The sequence below is a fragment of the Myxocyprinus asiaticus genome, chromosome 26 (assembly GCF_019703515.2).
Source record: "Myxocyprinus asiaticus isolate MX2 ecotype Aquarium Trade chromosome 26, UBuf_Myxa_2, whole genome shotgun sequence".
Classification (NCBI taxonomy): Eukaryota; Metazoa; Chordata; class Actinopteri; order Cypriniformes; family Catostomidae; genus Myxocyprinus; species Myxocyprinus asiaticus.
In genome coordinates, this window is record NC_059369.1 from 41,201,216 (window position 1) to 41,223,961 (window position 22,746).

The following is a 22,746-nucleotide window of genomic DNA, read 5'->3' on the forward strand; positions in this document are numbered from 1 at the left end:
AGCAAGTGTTTTGATTCCTACTTTGCAGGTTCTATTCTGACAGTGCAACTTGGACAGTGGACCGCCAGTTCTTATGGGGAGCTCATCTCCTAATCACGCCAGTGTTGGATCCTGTGAGTGCTGCACACACACACACATGCACACCCACATGTTGGTGCAGCTATCCTTATGAGGACTCTCCACAGACAGAAAGATTTTTATATTGTACAGATTTTATCCCCTAACCCTAACCCTCACAAAAAAAAAACTTTCTGCATTTTAAAAAAAACATCCTTTAGTATGTTTTTTAAAGCTATATGAATTACGGGGACACTAGAAATGTCCTCATAAACCACTTTTATAGTATAATACCCTTGTAATTACCAGTTTGTAACCTAAAAAAATGTCCTCGTAAACCACCCAAACCCGCACACACACGCACACACACACACACACTCACTCGCTCTCTCACTCACTCACTCACTCATTCTATGTTGTAGGACTTCTTGTACGCGTGTTCTTGTGACCTCCTCTGGGACATATGAGAGAAAGATGGGACTTTGTTTCTTTTTCTGCTCTTTTCATTTCCATCCCTTCTTTTCTCTCTTTCTAATGAGATTGTTGACCTCATTATGAAGAAATTAGAACAGAATATAGATTGCGGTCATATGAAAATGGGTGATAAATTGTTTGAACAGTCTAATGTGGCTTTTCATATTTTATCATGAAATTGGCTCTTGCTGTTCAAAGAGCACTCCACGAGAACACAGAAATGCCTGTTTTGTCAAAACTTTGATGCACATGCATCAAGATAAGTCTGCATCGGGGTTATTGAAGTCTTTAGAGAGCTGCCTGTGATGTAAAGACTTCAATCACCAGTAAAATCCATATGCAACAGCAACATGAAAATTAGGATAATTACTGGACCTGGAAGTTGTTATGGTGCTAAAACAAGTTGCAAGAAAGGGGTGGGAGTGGAGGGGGGGGTAGTTGTTTTTCATTATGCTACTTTACCTTAATGACACTTGGCATCTAACTTGCAGATCAGTTGAACTTTGATCTTCACTCCGTGGGTTTTGACTGGGAAAATCGACTTGTGCCTTTACATTTTTTGTCGCCTTTTTTAAGTGTTTCAGTATTCTCGCTCATTTCAGTCCTCGCAATTAAAGAGTACAAGTATGTTAATTAGCTTTAAAGGGGGAGAGAGAAAAGCCACTACTGTGTGTAGCGTCAGGACAGCTTTAAACTCCTTGAAAACCGAAAAAAGAGTCGTAATGACAGTGCTGTCACTCAGTGGGCGAAGCTCTGGCAAGATCTGCCTTTCAGTCTGAAATTTTAAGATATGGCACAAGCTATGTATAAAAAAAATAAAATTAAAAAAAAATTCAAGTGTTTAGAATGTTTTTTTTGTTGTTGTTTTACAGCAGTTCTATAAACAAGAATTTACAATTAATTAACTGATGTTTGAGACACAATATGGCTACTATTTTGTTCTCTGCTAATGAAAATAGCTCCAAAAGAAGCCAAAGCAGGACCAACTGTTAGAATTCTATAAAGAAAACACAGACAATCAGAGTTATACGAACAATGAAACATTCCAGTGCTATTTCATGAAAAATTGGAACTCTTGGAATGACAGTCTAAATTAGTGCAACTAAACATAAATAAAATTACCATGACGTCACACCGCAGGCAACCACACTTCTGGGTTCTTTTGAGCAGCAGCTTTTAAAGAGATCATCCAAATGAAAATGAACATTATCTCATCATTTACTCACCCTCATGCCATCCCAGATGTGTATGACTTTCTTTCTTCAGCAGAACACAAACAAAGATTTTTAGAAGAATATTTTAGCTCTGTAGGTCCATACAATGCAAGTGAATGGTGATCAGACCTTTGTAGCTCCAAAAATCACAAAAAGGAAACATAAAATAATCCATACAAATTGTGTTTAAATCCATGTCTTCAGAAGCAATATAATAGGTGTGGGTGAGAAACAGATTTAAATCCTATTATTTACTCTAAATCTCCAGTTTGACCTTCACTTTTACATCTGAAAGTCACATGTGGTGCTTGTTTAGTTTCACTTTCAAACCTGAAATTTTGAAATCTATTTAATTTTTTTTCCCAGGAAAATCAGTTTTAACTTAATTAATTTTGCCAGACATTTAACAGGCTGATGAATACACATCCTCTTATGTTTAACATTTACCTTCTAAAGCCTGAGAAATACTGAAAAATACACAAATAAAAGAAAAATACTAAAAAGGAAAAACTACCATCAGACATTCAATAAGTGTACACACTACTTCTATTATTAGTCCATATACATTACATAGTAACATTTGACATTCATTATGCAAACAGCTGACTTAGAATGAACAAGTTACTTACTGTATTCAAAATAAATGCAAAGATATTTTAGAAGTAGTACATTGTTTTTATTGTAATATCCAAACAGTCAGTACGTGCAGCGATGGTGGTGAGATGGGATTTGGTTCGTCATTTATTGGCAATTTTACACCAGCATCGAACATGGGTCCAATCACAACTGAGAGCCAAAACTATCTGTTTTATTAGCACTTTAAAAATCTTTAAGAGTCACTCTTGGCAGATTGTGCACACTGCTTTTTTTTTTTTAGGTTGATATGAATATCATATTTGAGTGACAGCATCTGAAGTGTGTAGTGGGTTTTTCCCTCGGGCAATGGGATGAATCATCATTTCCTTTGGTTCGTTTGCTGCTTCTCTTTCTGTTAGCTTCTTTTATTTTCTCTCCAAGATCTCCTGTCACTTTTTTATCTCTCTGAGTCTTTTCTCTGCTGTAGGCTTGAAAAAGCCATAAGTGGAGAACCACATATCCCAAATCACCACCCATTAGTTCATTAGTTTAATGAATAATGCTCATTAGTAAATCATCAAAATAATGGCTGTCATTACGGTTCACTTTTTACAATGTGTGAATATACACAGATATGCATTTATATCTTTAACACAACAGATTTTTCCTGTTTTCTTATTGCTTCAGGGTGTAGACACAGTGAAAGCCTATATCCCAGACGCCATCTGGTATGATTTTGAGACGGTAAGACCATACTCTTGCACATGTTTGTAATTTTCAAACCTCTTAGATAAGATAGCATACAGCATTTTAGTGATTTGCCTGATTTGGACTCTCTAAAATATTGTTTTGTATTGTAAAACATTGTGTTTATATTATTTGAGCTGAAAGCAATGCCTGTTTGTTATTAGTATTATTATTATTATTATTACTTTTTTTTTTAACCAATGGCAGGAGTTTTTGTTTAAGCCCCTCTAGTGTCCGGGTGGTACGGTGCTGTAAGAGCCAGATTAAATCCCACTGATCAGATCTGTGATGAGATCAGGCCCTTGTCCTGTTGGCCACCTACAGATGCTCATGTCCATGTATTGTGCATTTCAAAACATGCCAATTAGAGAAGCTGTGAATGGCATAGCAGGTCTTGAGTTGACCCTAGCAGAGAGAGCGAGTTTGATGGAGAGAACCTGATGAGATCTGAAATTATGTCCAGATAAAGCAGAGACTCAATGTGTCCCTCTCTGTCTCTGCATTGACCTAGTCACACAGTCAAAAGAAAATGGGTTAGAGGTCGTATTTACCGGTTTGTGTGTGTGAGGGATAGAGAGAGAGAGAGAGGAAGTGAGAGAGACTGGTAAAGCAGGCATTTTGTGATTCTGGGATTCATTGCGTATTCTATTATGTAGTTGAAAAATATGACATGAACTTCCAAATTATGATTTCATAGATATCACACATAAGGGTCTAATGGGGTCTTCTCTGTTTGTTTGTTTGTTTTTTTTTTGTTTGTTTGTTTTTTTTTTTTGGTCACATGACAACAGAATGATTTGAAATGTGAAAATGTGTTTCAAATATGAATAATATTTTACAACAAAATTGAAGAATTAAAGAAATAATAATAAAAGATTATTCCAAATGAAAAAAAAAAAAAAAATATATATATATATATATATATATATATATATATATATATATATATATATATATATATATATATATATATAACATTCAAGGATTTCCGCTTTTAATGAGACTTTACTTTACTTTAGAGTCATGATGGTGGCACCACATTAACCCCAGTTAAAAAAATAAAAAAAGCATGAAAGTATTCAGGTGCATGAATTGCATTTTTTATGTATTTTTGAATATCTTAATAGATCTGGACAAAAAAATAAATAAATAAAAATAAAAATGATGACCGTCACATCATTGACCCATTTATTTTATACAGTATAGTCCTACAGAATTTTTAAAAGTGCAAATATTCTATTTAGTTTCTCGATTAATGAGGTAATGAAAGCTGATTAAAAATTATTAGAAAAGGATTCGACTTTTTAAATAGTTTTAAATGAATTATTGAGAAACTGAAACCGCTTCAAATTTCATGTCATCTTACTCATGTATATAATATCATATTATGTATCTTTTCATTTTTTCCCCCTTCCTCAGTATAAAACAAAGAACAAGGATAAAAATATATGTACAATGTTGTCTTTGTTTGTTTTAAGGAGATGAAAATTACAGAACGCAAGCAAACTGTTGACATGCACCTGCCTTCTGATAAGCTTGGATTACACCTGAGAGGTGGAGCTATTCTGCCAATCCAAAGACCAGATGTCACTACTACAAACAGGTATTGTAACTTCCAAAAACTTTAAAAACATGCTTGCCTGTGATTCAAACATGTGTTTTTTGTTTATTAATTTTTTCTTAGAAGTAGTCATTACAATCTCATTCCTGCTCATCTGCATGAGGTTGAAATTTCAATTTAACATTAGGAAGAAATAAGACAATGCTTTATTCAGGCAAATTATTTGAATTTCCCTTTGTGCTCCCTAGTGGTTTCTTGATTATTTTTGTGTCCCCTTTAAGTAAATGACTCCGTCACCCACAGAAATTGAAATGTACTGCATCACTGTAAGCATCTTTTGGGGTATATGTGCATTCAGTGTAGGGATGATGCATACACAAACACATCACATGTACAAGGTGGGGTACTCGTTATTTAAATCTGTCTTTGCTGTACGGTAGGTTCCTGCGACATTTTCTTCAAAACAAAAATCCCATCTGAACTTCAAATGGCTCTGTTTTCTTCCTACTCTTTAGTTTCTGGTAAAAAAAGTTGAGAGCTTGTGTAATGGAAGTGTGTGTGTGTGTTTACCCTCAGTCGACGTCATCCCATGGGACTGATCGTCGCTCTTGATGACAACAAGAGAGCGTCAGGCGAGCTATTTTGGGACGATGGAGATTCTAGAGGTATTTTTAAAGGGATTTGCCATTAATTAAAAGTTGATATATATATATATGTCAAGCTATATTGCTACTTATATCCAATTGTTCTTGAGAACAAATCTGATTACTATTGCATGTGTCTCTAATAACTTTGTTTTTCACCCTCTTAGATACTGTTGAGTCCGGCAACCACATTCGTTACCAGTTTTCTGTGGTTAATGTACGTCTGCACAATGGCACTTAATCTTGTTTCAAGATGATATTAAAGGAATAGTTCACCCAAAAATGATGTTATGTTTTATAGTAATATAAACTTTAACAAAGGAGATTATCAGTAAATAACAACACAAAATTTGGTCTGTCCTTACAAAACTATCAAAAAACTATGATATGGCCTCAGAATTATTGGAATGTAGTGCATGAGAGTTATGGACAAATTTAGTGGTTCTTTTATTGTAGATTATTATTTATTCATTTATTAGAGCTTGGGTTGTGTGCTCAGTTACTAATAACTGGTGTAATGGAAAAGATCTACATAAAAATTCTTCAAAATATCTTCTTCTGTGTTTCACAGAAAAAAATAACAGCATATAACAGAAATTGTGCACATTTTCTACTAAAGCTACATTTGAGATTAATCTGTAGTGATATCTGATTATCTCTGCTGCATTAGGGTGTTCTGTCAATGCACGTTGCTCACAATGGTTACAGTGATCCAAACAACTTGAAGTTTGAGAACATCACAGTCATGGGAATGGATAGATATCCCGTCGTCGTGCTTTTGTCAGATGGAACCACTTCTACTGCACTGGATGAGTCCAAAATTCACTACGATCCCATCAAGCAGGTAATAATCATAGTGTTTGAGTATTAATGGGGAACAAGGTAATAGTTTCAAGGTATTGCTTTTCTAAAGAGAAATCTGCTCTCATTTACAGCTCAGTCTCATAATGGAAACATCACTTTAGCATCACTTTCCCATGCACCACCAAACCCTTCCTCAACCTCATTTCAGAGGATCCTGTAAAGCCTCAGTTATCGAATGTATGAAGCATGCAGAATACAGAAGTAGCTAGAATAGAACAACAATAGATCTTAGTCAGAGTAGACAGCACATTTAATTTGATGCAAATGTCAGATGGCTAATTCTAAGTGCAATTTCCGTGCCAGCACAAGTGGGCGTGGGTGGAAGCGCTATCTGTAGGTGTATGCGCGCCAACTATGGGTGTATTGTATGATAATGAAGTGGCTCAAAGCGCAATTAGCTATTTTCCTGAGAAATAGGTAATTGCGCTAAGAGCTTTCAGATCCACATCTGTTTTCAAGGCAAAGTCTAAAATCAGATCCTGCATTTGCAGTTTAGAGATTCCACCAGCAGGTGGTAATAAAGTTCATGTACAAACTCTGAAAATATAGTGGAACATCAAAATAATTCACCGACAATCACAGTTGTAGCCGTTTTATGAAACAAAATTTTATGAGAATTTTGTTAAACTATCTAGAGGTCTTGTTTATATATATATATATATATATATATATATATATATATATATATATATATATATATATATATATATATATATATATATATATATATATATATATATATATTATTATTATGTTTATATTTAAAATTGTTTTTATGATCTCATTTGTAATTGTATTTTCCACCGGTTTTCGTAGAGTGACTTTTCTAGCATTGCAAAAGAGGCCAGTGGATGAAGTTGAACAGGGTAAAATTTTTGGATTTGGTATGATTTGTTTTTTTGTTTTTGTTTTTACCACTTTGTTATTTTGAATATATATTCATTTAGTTTGAAGCGTAATTTGAATTTAGAAATATTTTTGGTAAAACATTTTCATGTTTCAATAAATTAATGTCATTTTTCAAAATCTAAATCGACCGATAGAAGTGAAGTGCGTGCTGAGACAATCACTGTTAATACTAGCCATGATTTGTGATTCAGTAGATGAAAATTATCAATAATACTTACATTCTTTGTAATTTAACAGAGCGTACATACAAATTTGGATGAGAACCACATTTTCCATGCATATTAAAGGAGCATCTCATAGAAATATGCCTGATATTCAGCAAGGACGCAGTTATTGCACAAAATAACATAAGTCCATATTTCTATTATTCTGATTCACAGCATTCAGACTATTTACACTACCAGCTTCTTATGATTGTGCTGTCTTTGTTTGTATCGCTGGTGCTTGACAGGGAATGGACTATAATAGTACGCAGACAGTGCTGGAGAAGAACCTCCAAATTCAATTGCACTTGACCCAGCCCATTAGCGCATTGCATGCACAGTATCACTAAACCCACTTGTGCCTAGACTTAGCGCATGCTTGCTCAAAAATACCAAAACTTCATGGTCATGACCATTGACATTAGCAAAATGAAGAAAGTTAGCAAAATGGCTAAAATATCTTACAGCATCTTTGATCTTATACTTCTGTTAAAAGAGGTTTTGAATGAAAATATAACCAAATCACTTTGAAAGCCACCTCCAAAGAGATTCAAATGCTTTACAGAATCCTACAAAATTTATTATCTCACTTTATGTTTGCAGAACTTTTTCTTTTAAGTCAAAGATGAAAAAGTCACTTCCAATGACACAATTAGTAGGACTATGAGCCCGTCATACAAACTATGCCCAGAAATTGGAGGCCGACTTTAGTTTAATACAGAGAAGGTTCCCTAGGGTACCAGTAGAGGCCCTGTCATTCCAACTGAATGTCCAGGATGCTCACAAAACAGTGATGGAATTTGTCAGGACTCTTAAAAGCACGCACACACTCAGACACACTCACATTAGGCTACGATGAAGGGTACTGCTTTCTCCTCAAGATCTTGGAATGTCAACATGACATTCAGACCTTGCTCTTAAGCTACACGTAGCACATTAATGTCAGTTGCTTTGAGTTATAGCACATCCGCAAAGGCACTTCACAAAAACATTTGCCATTTGTCATTTTTGTCATTTGCATCTTTTAACTAGCTCATTCGAGGTATCAATGGCATCTCAGGGGGGTTACGTGAATACACCTGCTGTCCTCTTTGTGTTACATAAATCTTTGGTGTTTGTGCCAGGTGATGTATTTGAGGGGTCTCGAACTGGAGCTTGGGAAGGACTACACCATCAGTTGGGAGGTCAAAGACTCGGGCCGCTTCGATTGCCACCCTGAGGAGAACAGCGATGAGGCCAAATGCAAAGCCCGTGGCTGTATCTGGCAGGTCAGAGAGAGAGAGCAAGATTGAGAAAAAGTGTTCAACATTCAACACTGCTGATTTTAAAGAGACTGTTTGATTTATGACAGAAAAGTTTATGGTTGCAAATTTGTATGTTTGTCACATTGTTTTTTTTTTTTTTTTTGTGTGTGTGTGTGTGTGTTTTTTTTTTTTTACTTATTACTTGAGATATACCGTGGCCAAAAAAAAAATAAAAAAATAAAAAATACAAATAAAAAAAATAGTTAGACACTTAAGCTACCCTAAACTATTTATGATTTTTTTTGTGTGTGTGTGTGTGTGTGTCTAATTTAACAGAAAATCAAACCAAATGTCTTTATTCAAAAATTTTATAAAATTACATTTTTTGAATTACAATAATTTTGCAAAATTGAATTTTACAAAATTACATTACAATAAAATTAAAAAGTAAATTAAAAAAATAAAATACATTAAATTAAATAAATTTTTATTTTTATTTAATTAGCAAAATTTTACATTAAGGTTCTATTTGTTAACGTATATACATTATCATGAAAGCACAATGAACAATACTTTTTTAACAGGATTTATTCACCCTGATTGATGTTACTTTATAAAAATACAATTGTTCATTGTTAGTTCATGTTAGTTTAGAATGCATTAACTAATGTTAACATAAACAACTTTTAGTTTTTAAAGCATATGTTGAACATTAACCAAGATTAATAAGTATTAAAAAAGTAGTTCAAGGACACCTGTTTGAACTTGAGGGAAACTGACTTTCTTACATCCACTAAAAATCACCTTGGGACCACTTGCTTAAAAGTCATTGCAAAAAACTTTCTCAGAAAAGTGAAGTTAGTCCTAAAAAAAAATCTGTTTGCAAATGCCACTTAGTTTGATTTTTTTGGTCACACAATGCAATGACATTCTGATATTTTTAAATGTGACAAATTTTCAAATCCTTTTTTTTTTTTTTTTTTTGGTGGGGGCCATTATTCACCAAATTAGCTCTTTTTTAATTGTTTTTTTTTTTTTTTTTTTTTTTTTATTATTATTCTCTGTTTAGCCTTCAGATATTCCTAAAGAGCCCTGGTGTTATTACCCCGAGAACCATGGCTACACCGCCAGCAACCTGGTTCAGACGGAGAGTGGCTGGACTTTAGATCTAGACCGCAATCCCGATTTTCCTAGTCCACGTTCTCTGTCACCAGACATCAACAAGCTCCGTGTGGAAATTACATACCTTTCTGGGCACAGCCTGCGTTGGAAGGTAAGTTTTTCAAGATAAATATGAAGATTAAATATACGATTGAAATAAGATTAAGACTGAGAAACATAATATTATTATTTTGTTCTACTTATGTTAATAACCCTAAAATCATTAGAAAGATGTTTTGGGCTCTGCTAAGTACTGTATGTGAGTAGAATGTGAGGAAGGTGTTAAATAGTTATTACTGAGAACTAAAGAGCCTGTTGTTTGATCTTGGCCCTATTCCTATAGATCTTTGACCCAGTCAATAAACGCTACGAGGTCCCGGTTCCCATCACCCTGCCAGCCACACCAGAGACAGATGAAGCCAAGAGGCTTTACAAGGTCCAAATCAGTGAACGGCCGTTTGGGATCCAGGTGATCAGAAAGAGCACAGGAGAAACAATGTGAGTACACCTGAATTATTCTACCGTGTAGTTACAAGTTCATAGAGGTGCGTTTGGCACTATGATGTAAGTGAATGTTACTGTAATGTTTACTGTTGTTTTGGCCCAAAAGCCATACATCTGGCCATACATCACCTTTGATGGGAATATTACGTTTGAAATTCATGATGACTTCAAGGTTTTTACGACAATAAAATCACAGTTTGGCTTCATAATGAAGGAAGACCCATACAAACCCCTGGCAAAACTTTCTCTAATGTTGCTGTAAATTTGCACAAGATCATAATTTTACATGCAAGTAAGCTGCATGGTAAACTGTGTTGTTTGTAAAGTTTTATTGTGTGTTTGTTGTTTTGCTCTTGTGTGTTTTTCTTTTGGTTTGATGCTTTATTTATTTGAGCACGAAATAAATTTTATGATCTTGAGTGTTCTCAACAAAGTTTTGCTATATCTCACTCTCTGTCACTCTTTCCAGATGGGACTCTGCTGTGCCAGGTTTCACGTTCTCCGACTTGTTCCTCCAGATTTCCACTCGTCTACCCTCAAACTATGTCTTTGGTTTTGGTGAAACGGAGCACTTCAGCTACAAACATGACCTCAACTTTCACACATACGGCCTGTTTGCAAAAGACCAGCCTCCAGGAGTGAGTGACAGATTCACTGGTGATATTTTACAACCCCTAGTGTGCAATCTGTCATTTTATACATTTTACACTCTACACGTCACTTCACAGTTGGCCCTTGTTTACAGTTGGCCCTCGATAAGTGGCCAAATTAAAGTGGTAATCACAGTTACTTAAACCAGTCTCACATTGGGACTGCCAGTTTACCCAGATGAATCTCACAAAGAAATGTCATTTCTATCCCAAAGTCAAAAGAATAATTATAAGAAATTATTATTATTGTTGTTATTTTTGTTATTAAGATTGTTTTGCATTGCTTCAGTATTTTCATGACAATTAAGCCCCTCCCCTAAATCCTCATATTATTTTGGACACAGTGTTTGTATTATTACAAATAATAATAATAATAATAATAATAATAATAATAACAAATACTACCATTATGTATTTTTGTAATTATACTTTACTAATGTACTTTACAATCAAAATAATATGTCATTACTTTTATTTGCATTATAGTAGCTATACATTTTGACAGTTAAGCCCCTCCTCAAATTCTTATTATTAGTGTAAAAAAAAAAACAGAACAAATATATATATATATATATATATATTTATGTTTTAGTACGTAGTCTGATGTAGTATACACTTGCAATTATACTTAAAAAATGTTTTAAACAACTGAAATTAGATATACTTATTTTTTCACAATACAATGTTTTCACATTATACAGTGGGCTACAGTGATTTGAGGGGTGTGGTTCTGAATTGTCATGAAAATAATGTCACAATTCGAAAAAAATGGATGGTCCTAAAAATCTTAATTTTCTTTATTTGAAATACAATTTCTTATTTCTTCTTCTTATTTTTTACTTTAGATTTTGGGTGAAATATATAATTTTTATACATTTTATAATTTATGTTATTCACATTATTTTCACACCAGTCATGACTGGTATAGACTGTATGTTTTGGTAAAAAATCAGAGGTCAATTGTAAGCATTACAACGATGACTGGGGTTGTAACACATCCCATTATGTTCAATTTTCCCATCAGGCCTTGTGCCGTGGCTGTATGTACTGTATAGGTAAAATGAGGATGGACTGATGAGAGGTTATTTCTGCTTGGGATGACTCAACCAGAAGAAAGGTGTTAAATTCATATGACAGTTGTCTCTGTGCACAAGTGATTGTATTAAATTATAATTTCACAAGCATTGCGGTAAGGGTTTATTCTAACCCCCTAAACCTAAATATTACATTTCTGCAATGAATTCAGTCCAAACTATTATACAGACTCTATTTAAAATTTTATTTTCAGATAATTGCAGTCTTAGAGGCTGTTCACACGAACACGTTTTTGCGTCCGTCTGTGCATTTCTTCAATCGTTTTTCTATGTAAACATGCACTAGCTGGACTAGGACATCTTTTGATTGTTGCGCTGTGTGTTTTTGTATTTTCAGTGTTTGAACTTTTAAAACACGTATCAAAACACCTGTGCTCTGTTCTGTTGCACAGCATCTAGCTTCTTTTAGCGCACAGGCATGTTCGATGTGAACGGCCCTTTGAGTGCGCCATCTATTTATGTTTTTAGCGGTCCAAGCACCAAAGCTGCTGGAACCCTTTTGTATTGTACTAATTGTTCTTTTTTTTATTTTTCTGCCCTAAAAGTGTCTGGTCGTCAGGTACCGTAAGTCGTAGAGACCTCAAACTTGGTCAGTGTTTCCCCTATATGAATTCAGGAGTGGCGCTGTGCCGCTGATAAATTATGAGCACCACTAATATCTATTGACATTTCACATGGTTCATTTATATCCATGATGCAACGTAACACTTGCCAGCCCCAGTCAGTTGCTCACTTATACTGCGTGCAGTTAAATGGGACACCTGAATGAAGTGAAAGGGACCCCACTGTATACACGCACGAATTCACATTGACTTCATCGTATAGCAGCCCATCAAAGGCTGTTCGCCAGTGCGTACACATACACAACAGAGAAGCAATGATACCTCTTCTAATGGAAAGTCTTTTACTCTGAAAACTTCTTTGGGAAAGGAAGTAGAAATATAATGGTCTAAATGGTCGCATCTTGCAATAATTTTTCCTGCCGGTTAGACTTACGTTTTTTTAGGTCACACCACTGCGACTACAGAGTTTGTCAACTCTCGTTGATTATGCACGCCGCGTCCAACCCGATCTCATGGAAATTCATACATAATTTACGAGTTGGCTATTTCGTATGATCTCGAACGATGTTGTTCGCATAAACTCGTACAACTTCATCAAATGCAAATTCCCGGATGTGTAATGTGGAAGTAAGCGAAGCAAGTAATTGTCGTGTATTAGATGGAAATTATGTCCAGCGACATCACTGGCTGTAGTGAAAAGTCGTAGGAATTCAAACGAGTGCAGTCGCACGATATCATACGAATAAGCCAAATTTAGAAAAGTCGTACAAATCCTGACGATTTCGCCGTGAGATTGTGTTGGACACGTCTGTTTCTGTTTCGTATGAGAAAAACGGAAAGTAACAGCACTAGCCACTACCCGGATCAATTATCAGCCAGCTCAATGAACAGAGCAGCGCCAGCGCAGAGCAGTCTCACCCACGCAGCACAAATCATTATAAACAGCACTGTGAGAAACATGGCACGAAACTCATTCGAATTTGGCTGTGGAAAAACCCTATGAAAATCCTAAGTGTCTCTTGCCTTGGTGTAACGAATTTAAACCATGTTTAACGGCACACCATTATAAACAACACTGACGAGAACATAAATTATAAGGCTGTGCAAACCAAACATCACCACCCCAACAAAATTGTACCTTGGATTTACTATAGTAACACTTAAAGTGTTAATGGTATTTTGGCAGATGTGCAATGTGTTATAGTCATACTAAATATTTGTATATTATTTGTATAGTCATATTAAATAATTAATTTCTGTTACAAATATGTCAATTTCAAAAAGTTTCTATTTTGTTTATATAGTTTCTAAATGTATAGTTTCTGTCATTTCGTAACAAAATTGCCATAGTTTGTTTTGTTGAAATTACTTACTATCGTAGTGAGGAGCCATGCTTGGTTTTACCAGTGACTACCTGTGATCTAGTTACAAATGTCACTTAAAACTATGGACACTAATGGAGGAACTATGGCAACTTTTCATAATTATTATGGACCAAGCAGTCAGTTTTTCTTCGGTGTAAAATCTGTTCTAGAATCTGCTCTTTGATTGTAGGAAACAGTAATTGGCTTTGCTTACCTTCAGAAATTCAAAGAGATGACTGTACTTAATCAGTAGGATCACACACATAATATTTCAATATAACCCTATATAAATTAGGTAGGCCTGTATATAAATAGACTTTTTTTTTTTTTTTTACAGATGTTGCTGTTGCATCAAATCAAAATCAATGCTATATTGTCTAATGTGCATTTCAGCGACAAAATAATATAAAATATATAATAATGTCACTATTTTTATTAGTTTCTATCATTACGTATTATTATTATTTTGTTTTTGTTTTTAAATTAAGGACAAAAAATATGTATTTTTCCACTGTTGCCACCAAATCAGGTGCTGGTGCCACCATCTGTAGAACATGTTGGCATCAGTTAGTCTGGAGCCCTTTTGTGACATGTATGTTCTGTTAGGTTTATATTTTCTATTGGTGTTTATGTTAAACACTAGTTCTTCAAGTGTCAAAAGCTCCCAGTAAATAATAGACACACATGACAAAGTGAACATGAATAACCCATCTATAATGATTCTAAGGTCATTTTAAGCTATTACTCCACTGATGTGCGTAAATACGGATCTGGCCTTGCAGGCTCGTGGACGCGTCCACAACAACTATATCCACAAGATCTATTCTTTCATTTATTTATTTAGTACTTTTTTATGTGCTTTGACCCTGATAATTGCTTTTTGTGGCTTCAGTGTAGTTAAACTGTGATTTTTTTTATGTTTTTTTTGTTTGTTTTTTTTTTACGAATTTTAAGAAAATTTTAAGTAATATCTTGTATCTGCTGGTGATGTAATTTTCATATTTGCATACTCAGTAGTGATTGGTCTTCTTTCTTAGATCTATTTGCATACTGAATTGTAATTCGGCCTTTTTCTGTCAACTATTTGACCATTTATAGCTGATTTTACACAGCATAGTAACTCTGTGTTAGTTCTCGTGCAAAGCTGACAGAACAAAATGCTTTAGGCCTTTAGGTTTTATGATGATGGCAAACAGTGTTTTATTTACACAGAACCTAAAACTAACATTTAAACTGTACTTAAAACTTTAGCACCAATTTTTACTGCCTTGCAAGTAGAGTTTTTCCTGCAGGAAATCTAGTTTTAGTTTCTTTTCATATTAAAGTCTTTCAAATAAAGGCCTGTATGGAAACTCAGTATGACAACGCAAAAATAAAAAGAAAATTAATATATCCAGAGTTTACTTTGCTTCATATATAAATAGAAAAAAGGAGGTTTTGGTCTCTGATTGGCAGTTTCAATGCTCCTCAAAATGATGTTGAAGAAAGTGACTCTCTTGAGTGTTTTTTTTTTTTATTTTTTTTTTTTTATGACACAAAAAATTTATTGAGGCACAGTGTGACGTTTTTTGCATCCGCTCGGCTGAGGCCGGCTTTCCTGTCATTGGCTGTCAGTCACCCGTGCTGAACACACTAACAACTTTTTTGTCTGACTTACTGAATGATACAATGCCCTGAGATAGAGAAGGAAAAGAGTGTGCTACATTTTAGAATGAGAAAACGAGATGTAATTAGGTTCATTAAAACAGAGAGAAGGGATTTGCAGAGTTAAGCCAAATAAAAATCTCCTTAACACTTAATTGTCTTTTTAACACTGAGGACAACTGACATGTTTGAAGATCACAAACTCATACTCTCTTCCTCTCTTTCTGTAGTATAAGTTGAACAGTTATGGTGTTCATCCCTTCTACATGGGTCTAGAGAAATCAAAAAATGCTCATGGTGTCTTCCTGTTCAACAGCAATGCTATGGGTGAGTACAAAAACAAACACAACAGCACACAAACACTAAACATTTGTTTCCCATTTGTACTTATTAATGTCTTAGAAACATACAGTACTTTACGGAAGTATGTGAAACACCCTAAAACTAGTTTAATGCATGTTTAATATTGGAACATACAAGTATGTTGCTCACTGGTAGCTCACGGTTAAGTTCACGGTTAGAGCGACCGCTATTTAACAGAGGCATGAGGCTGTCATTGTGCTTTTGTGCGAGGAACTGTTCTGCTTATTCCAGGACTTTCTTCTGACTTGCTTACACATAATGCTAAAGCTGCAGAGTGTTTTTTAAAAGAGTTTTGCTCTCAGAAAGTGTTTTGAATTCAACTCCTAAAAAACACATTTTAATTCTTACATAAAAACACACAACAGTTATAATAAATGAACTTGGGGTAAAATGAAAAACTTCAAAAGTAATGCCACTTCAGTTTGAATAGATGTATTTAAGACTAAACCACATGCAAACAGACTCAGAAATGGACAAAGAAGCTTGGATGGTGCATGCACTCATTTGATTTATGTTTTTCTTTCAGATTTATGCATTTCAATGTATCAAATGGAATTGAGTAATATTTAACAAATTAAATTAAATAAAAAAACGTAAATATTTAAAGTTTAATTAATTTTATTTTTAAATGTTACAAAATTCAATTTAATGGAATTTTGTTATGAAAATAAAATAAACAAATCTGAAATAAATATTATAAATCTTAGCGCAAATCTTAAAAAATATGCTTATTTTATTTTTTATTTTTATTTTTTTAGTGTATAGAAGGGCTTCGGGAGGGGACATTCTCTTTGTAGAGAGCATTTGATTGGATGAAAAATTTTATGCAAGCAAGATGAGTCATCGATATTTTTGGTCTGTTCAGTCAGGAAAGGAAGAATGTAAATATTAAATATGTATTGCTGTTAAAAGTTAGTTAAAGAATGGATTTCATGAAACCTGTCAAGAAGATGTCCAGGTTAAATTTAATTTCTTAAGGAAATAAGAAATTATATTTTGCTCAAAAAGAAAATTAAGCCTATTTTTAATATAATTTAAGATATTTTGTATTGTGGCATTATTTTCATGATAATTAAGTACACCCTGATTCTCATTACCATAATAATAATAATAATAATAATAATAATAATAATAATAATAATATTCTGTAATCACTTGAATGCAAAAAAATTGCTACTTAAATTGTAAAGTAATAATACATCATGATAATATTTTTTGTATTTAATTAATGCTTATTTAATAATAAAAAAAATATTATAGGATTACAGTATTTTTAGACTAAAAAGCAGTAATGCGAATTTAATAAAAATCAGCATTGTGAATAATGGGAATCACATAAATACATTTGGTAATACGAATGTGGGGGAAAATGTGCTTAACTGTAATTAAAATAATGCAATAGTGCAAACCAATCTTAATAGTCTTTACATAAGATACATTTTCTTTATGTAAAATATAATTGAACATTAAATAAATATAATTACAGTATATCATTTGATTTTCTTTTGATTTTAGGGTGAAATGTGATTTACTAAAAGCCACAAAACTCTTTCAAAAGTATCTCAAAAGTCTTTTAGACCTAAACATTATCATTAACTGTGCCCAGTGTACTCTCAGATAGTAATGGACCAACATAAATGTCTCAGAACAATGTAAGAAGGGGTCCATTAACTACTGTCGTTAAATGTAAGTGGTTAAAAAGATGCACAACGGCCGACTCATTGAGTCTCAGAGAATATGTCATGGATGATGTCATAATCAGGGGCTTTTTTTGTTTGTTTGTTTGTTTTGGTTGTTTTGCTCTTAGATGTGACCTTCCAGCCTACTCCTGCTTTGACCTACCGCACCCTTGGAGGAATCCTGGACTTCTACATGATGCTGGGACCCACTCCAGAAGCTGTGGTCCAGCAGTACACTGAGGTGTGTGTTTGTGTGCACATGTGCGTGCGTGCGTATGTGTATGTCACTCCTGGCTTGATGAGGTTTAGCAGCTGGAGTTTCTCTGCCTCATTGCCCACAGAATACTCAGTTTAAACGCACACATACACATGAGATAGTATTCATAAACTTGCATGCATGAATTAAATATAAAAATATTTATCTTAAGGAAGCCTGCTTGTCACATAGACAGAAAGGGCTATTTGATTCTCTTAAGACACTTAAATATTTATGTTCATGAAAAATCTTCTCAAATGTATTCACACAAAATGTAAAACTTTTTTTCTTGGTTTGTGCATAATGTCTGACAGATTATTGGCCGGCCAGTTCTTCCAGCCTATTGGACGCTTGGATTCCAGCTTTGTCGTTATGGCTACGCCAACGATCAGGAGATCGCAGATCTTTACAACCAAATGAGAGCCGCTAATATTCCTTATGTAAGCAATCTCAATTCACCGTTCAGTGTGTGTCTGTGTTTGTATTTATGTGAGTCTCTTTCTATGTCTCTCTGAATGCAACAATAAACACATAAAGCAACAAAGCCGCACATACACTTATGCAACTCTTATAGACCTATACAACTTGCATTAGAACTTCAGGAGTATTTCACTTCTCACTGTAAATATTTAAACCATGGTCATGTGCAACTTGCTTAGATGACAACAAAAGTCATCCATCTGTTCCGTACGGCCATATTCATGCTAGCAGTGAGTCACCATCTCATAAAAGTTAATCTTTTCATAAGAAAAAAATGACATCATGATAATTTTATTCTTTCTGTTTCTGTTGTAAACCCATGCAGAAAAATTACTACTTTTAAAGATAACATTAAAACTTTGTTTATTCCACTGTTACATTACTGAATGATCTTAACATGTGACCTTTGATCCCTTAAAGGATGTGCAATATGCAGACATTGACTACATGGAGAGACAAATGGATTTTACCCTGGACAAAGAAAACTTCAATGGACTTCCTGCTCTGGTGGACCGCATGCGGGACGAGGGAATGCGTTTCATCTTCATTTTGGTACAAACACTTCTCCATTAGTGATTACTCTGGCGAAACAAAGTTAAAGTTCCCATAACGTGGTAATGGATGTTTAACTGTAATGAGAGCAAAGCTCATTCTGGAAATATAAAACGATACAAGAGATTTTGATTCAATAACTGAATGAAGTCTGACTATCGGCATGAAGTCTGGTCTGCTCTGCTGCTTATTCTGGCCAAGAACATGTGTCAAAGCATTGAATCACAGCTGAGTTTGTACATATGGTTTAGGGGTGAGATATTGTGAAGAAGAAAAATAAAATAGACAGGTGTGGAAAAAATAAAGCCTTGTAATAAAATTTTTATTGAATTTATGACATGATATGCTGATTTATTAATCAAATGGCCTCAAATAACAATAGCTCAATATAAATGATTAAATAAGTATAAATCGAGATATAATATATATATATATAATGATTCCAATAGTAAAAATGCATTACATTGTTGTGGCAGATGAGTAAAGCATGGATAAGACAATACAAAAAGTGGGTTTAGAAGGCAAAATATTGTTTATTTCCATATTATTGAACTAAGCCAATCATTGGCCTGTCCAAAGCAATCCATTTTGCAACTGAATTCTTCAGTCTGTCCGACATAGATTTATTAAACAGACTTTTCTAAGGATGCGCCAGTGTACACATGCGGCACACGCATGCTTCTGGAGCATCTTACTTTGGCATCATAAACACAGCTTTTTAGGTCACTGTGTCCATTTAAACATAATTTGAAACATCAAAACATTTCTCGAGATCCCTGCATTCAGAATTGCTTACTGCCCCCTCCTGAAAACAGGTGGTACTTCAAGCTTGAATTGCTACGATGGTATGAATATTCCGCATTATGATACGGGAACATGATTAATTGCATTAATTGTGTTTAACACATTATATTTTATATAATTTATCTCACTGAATTAACACGTTAAATCAACAGCACTAGTAAAAAATAAAGTACAGATTATTTCCCAGACAAAATTCTGAAAACAAAGATGATGTTCTGTTTGTGGATATCTAGACTTGATGCTACTAAGCTTTGGCAAATTGAGTGGTTAGTTTTACTTCAAAAGTGTAGGTAACATGTAAACATCAAGAAAGTGTTTACCATTGCTCTGTGCAATATGCATTAATCAATCAGCGAGCGGACCATGTCTAGATCTGATGTAACGTAGTACTTTAAAGGTTAATATGCATTTGGACTGATGTGGCAAGATTGTATTCTGTATCCTGATTGAGCTATGTGCCTTTTTTTTGTGTGTGTATGTGCTTAAGGACCCAGCTATATCGGCCAATGAAACCAAAAATTCTTACCCTGCATTCAAAAACGGAATGGAGCAAGATGTTTTCATCAAATGGCCTCCAGAGCTTAGCAGTGACATTGTCTGGGGCAAGGTATGCAAAAAAAAAAAAAAAAAAAAAAGGAAAAGAAAGCTAAACATTTACTTATTTTGTGCCAATATATAAAACACAATGTGGACCCAAATTGGAAGCTGTTAGGGAGGACCAACTCCCTATTAATACTAATTATATTAATTGCTCAACAAGTACAAATGGGTGCGATGTTTGGGTATCCACTAACTTTTGACCACATAGTGTAATTTTGTTTTAAGATCATGTTCTCTGTTCTGTGGGGGAAAAAAATAACCATCTGTGGCACCAGTAATTTCTATTTTAAAGTAACCTGAATCACAGAAAATTTAGCTGGTATTTCTGTCTTTCCCTAGGTGTGGCCTGACTATCCCAATATTACGGTAGACAATACGTTGGACTGGGATACTCAAGTGGAGGTATGCTTTTCTATTCCTCAAATAGTGGCAGATATTATTGCAACCCAACCCTGGTGCAAATAATGGTAGATACTCATTGCACCCTGGTGCAAATAGTTTCAGATATTATTTGCACCCATATTTAAATACTAACAGTATGGGCATTGCTGCAGTGTGTTTATTGTGTTTATTTAAAGACCCACGGACAAACTATATTAACTCCTAAACCTAACCTTAACCTTACCTTCGAAAAAATAACCTTGGTTTTACTACAGTAACCATGGTTTCAGGCGGGAACAAGTGCGATCGACATACAGAATCACTGTGATGGAATCAACATTTATGTTAATTTTAATCTATTATTTTAAGTAGTATTAAAGGAAATATTAAGAGTAGAAACAGGAAATCGGATGGGAAAAAGAGTGGGACAAAGCGCAGATTCGAACCGTGGTCGCTAGGACAACTGTACACATTCACAAACCATCTTTACACCCCACACCACTGCAGAACCCTCTGCTGGTAAGTTTGTCGTATATTTCTGTGGTTCCACCAGACTATTTGTGTCCAAATTGCTGCCCTGTGTGGCAGATGCTATTTAAACTCTGAATTATATTTAACTGGACATCCGGGTATTGTGAGTTATCTTTCCAACTTCTCGTTCTCTACAATCTGTGATCTCTACAAGAAAGCTATTACAATAGTTTAAACTCAAATCAATATTTAATGTCCATTTATTTAATTATTTGGCAAGTAGCATTGTAACAAGTAGATAATTATCAGTCAGACAATCATTTTCACAATATAAACACCAACAGAACTCGGAGGTGGAATTCAGCTGTTTCTGGACACTCAGTGGTCTCTACCTTCTCACATAATAATGTTATTTCGACTCAAATCATTATTTCACGTACATTAGTGTAATATGTAGGATAATCTACAGTCAGTCAGTCGTTATCTCAAAATGAACCCCTTCAGGGTGATACAAGACCTCTCCACTCTACAGAGGGGGCCTGATCACCCTGTCAGTGCTTTTTGCGATACTGACCGACTGACTGTACATTTTCCCTTATATCAGCCAAACAGTACATGGTAGACACTACTGTATAAGACATGTAGTGTGCACTAATATATCAGCCAATCAGCACGCAGTAATTTTTCTTGCCTAGATCAGTTTTAATCATCTTTATGTTTGTATGTCTATTTCATTTCTGTTTGTAGCTATTCAGAGCTTTCGTGGCATTCCCTGATTTCTTCAAGACAAGTACAGCAAAGTGGTGGCAAAATGAGATAAAGGAGTTTTACAACAGCGTCACAAAGTTTGACGGCCTTTGGATCGTGAGTGCTATGTCTTTTTTTAATTTTCTACGTTGGAATAAAGTCATGCAAAATGTTGTGTACTTTGACAACATTTATCTTCACATGTATCAGTGGTTATTTATTTATCTAATTATTCATTTGTGCATTTTTAACTTTAAAAGAGTTTGGGTCTTTCATTTAAATTATGTTTTTCTTATTTTATGGGATTTTATGTACTGTAATATGTGTTATTGGCATGTGGTGTTCTGTGTGAAGCCAAATATACATTTCCATAGTAGTGGACAATAAATTGGTTGATAACTTTGTCCTTTGTGATTGTGATTTGTTGTCCTTTAGGACATGAATGAGCCAGCCAGTTTTGTGCATGGAACTGTCGGAGAGAATTGTCTTGGTGATTCCAATCTGGAAAATCCTCCATACATGCCTCGTAAGTTCAATACTAATGTTAATTGTTGGCAACGTTTCCTGATGTAACCAGTCTTGCTCGACCTGCTCCGAGTGTCAGCCCGCATGGGAGGCGTGCGCGCTAACTAGGAGGCTAAAGGCCACTGCCTCTAGTGTCAATCGCTAGTGCACCTCTTGAGGCCAGGGGAGTGAGGTTTTCACATACAGCACAGATATCACATACCAGCTGGCTCACGTTTCACTGAGGCTGCCATGTACAGTGCATCCAGAAAGTATTCACAGCGCTTCACTTTTTCCACATTTTGTTATGTTACAGCCTTATTCCAAAATGGATTAAATTCATTATTTTCCTCAAAATTCTACAAACAATACCCCATAATGACAACGTGAAAGAAGTTTGTTTGAAATCTTTGCAAATTTATAAAAATAAAAATAA

At 34.6% G+C, this 22,746-nt stretch overlaps 1 protein-coding gene across 2 annotated transcripts in view; it reads left to right on the forward strand.

Annotated features, from left to right (window-relative positions):
* Positions 1-22,746, forward strand: part of LOC127416901 (sucrase-isomaltase, intestinal-like) — a 70,432-nt gene that overhangs the window by 25,779 nt on the left and 21,907 nt on the right. Inside the window, exons 19-36 of one of the 2 annotated variants that reach the window (XM_051656493.1) lie at positions 29-113; positions 3,009-3,065; positions 4,547-4,671; positions 5,206-5,294; positions 5,441-5,490; positions 5,944-6,117; positions 8,374-8,517; positions 9,563-9,766; positions 9,998-10,152; positions 10,628-10,796; positions 15,704-15,800; positions 17,644-17,756; positions 18,086-18,211; positions 18,672-18,803; positions 20,095-20,214; positions 20,547-20,609; positions 21,807-21,923; positions 22,242-22,332. In XM_051656493.1, the coding sequence (XP_051512453.1) occupies positions 29-113; positions 3,009-3,065; positions 4,547-4,671; positions 5,206-5,294; positions 5,441-5,490; positions 5,944-6,117; positions 8,374-8,517; positions 9,563-9,766; positions 9,998-10,152; positions 10,628-10,796; positions 15,704-15,800; positions 17,644-17,756; positions 18,086-18,211; positions 18,672-18,803; positions 20,095-20,214; positions 20,547-20,609; positions 21,807-21,923; positions 22,242-22,332 (2,111 nt within the window). The remainder of the gene's footprint in view (positions 1-28; positions 114-3,008; positions 3,066-4,546; positions 4,672-5,205; positions 5,295-5,440; positions 5,491-5,943; positions 6,118-8,373; positions 8,518-9,562; positions 9,767-9,997; positions 10,153-10,627; positions 10,797-15,703; positions 15,801-17,643; positions 17,757-18,085; positions 18,212-18,671; positions 18,804-20,094; positions 20,215-20,546; positions 20,610-21,806; positions 21,924-22,241; positions 22,333-22,746) is intronic. The other variant, XM_051656494.1, reaches the window with a different exon arrangement.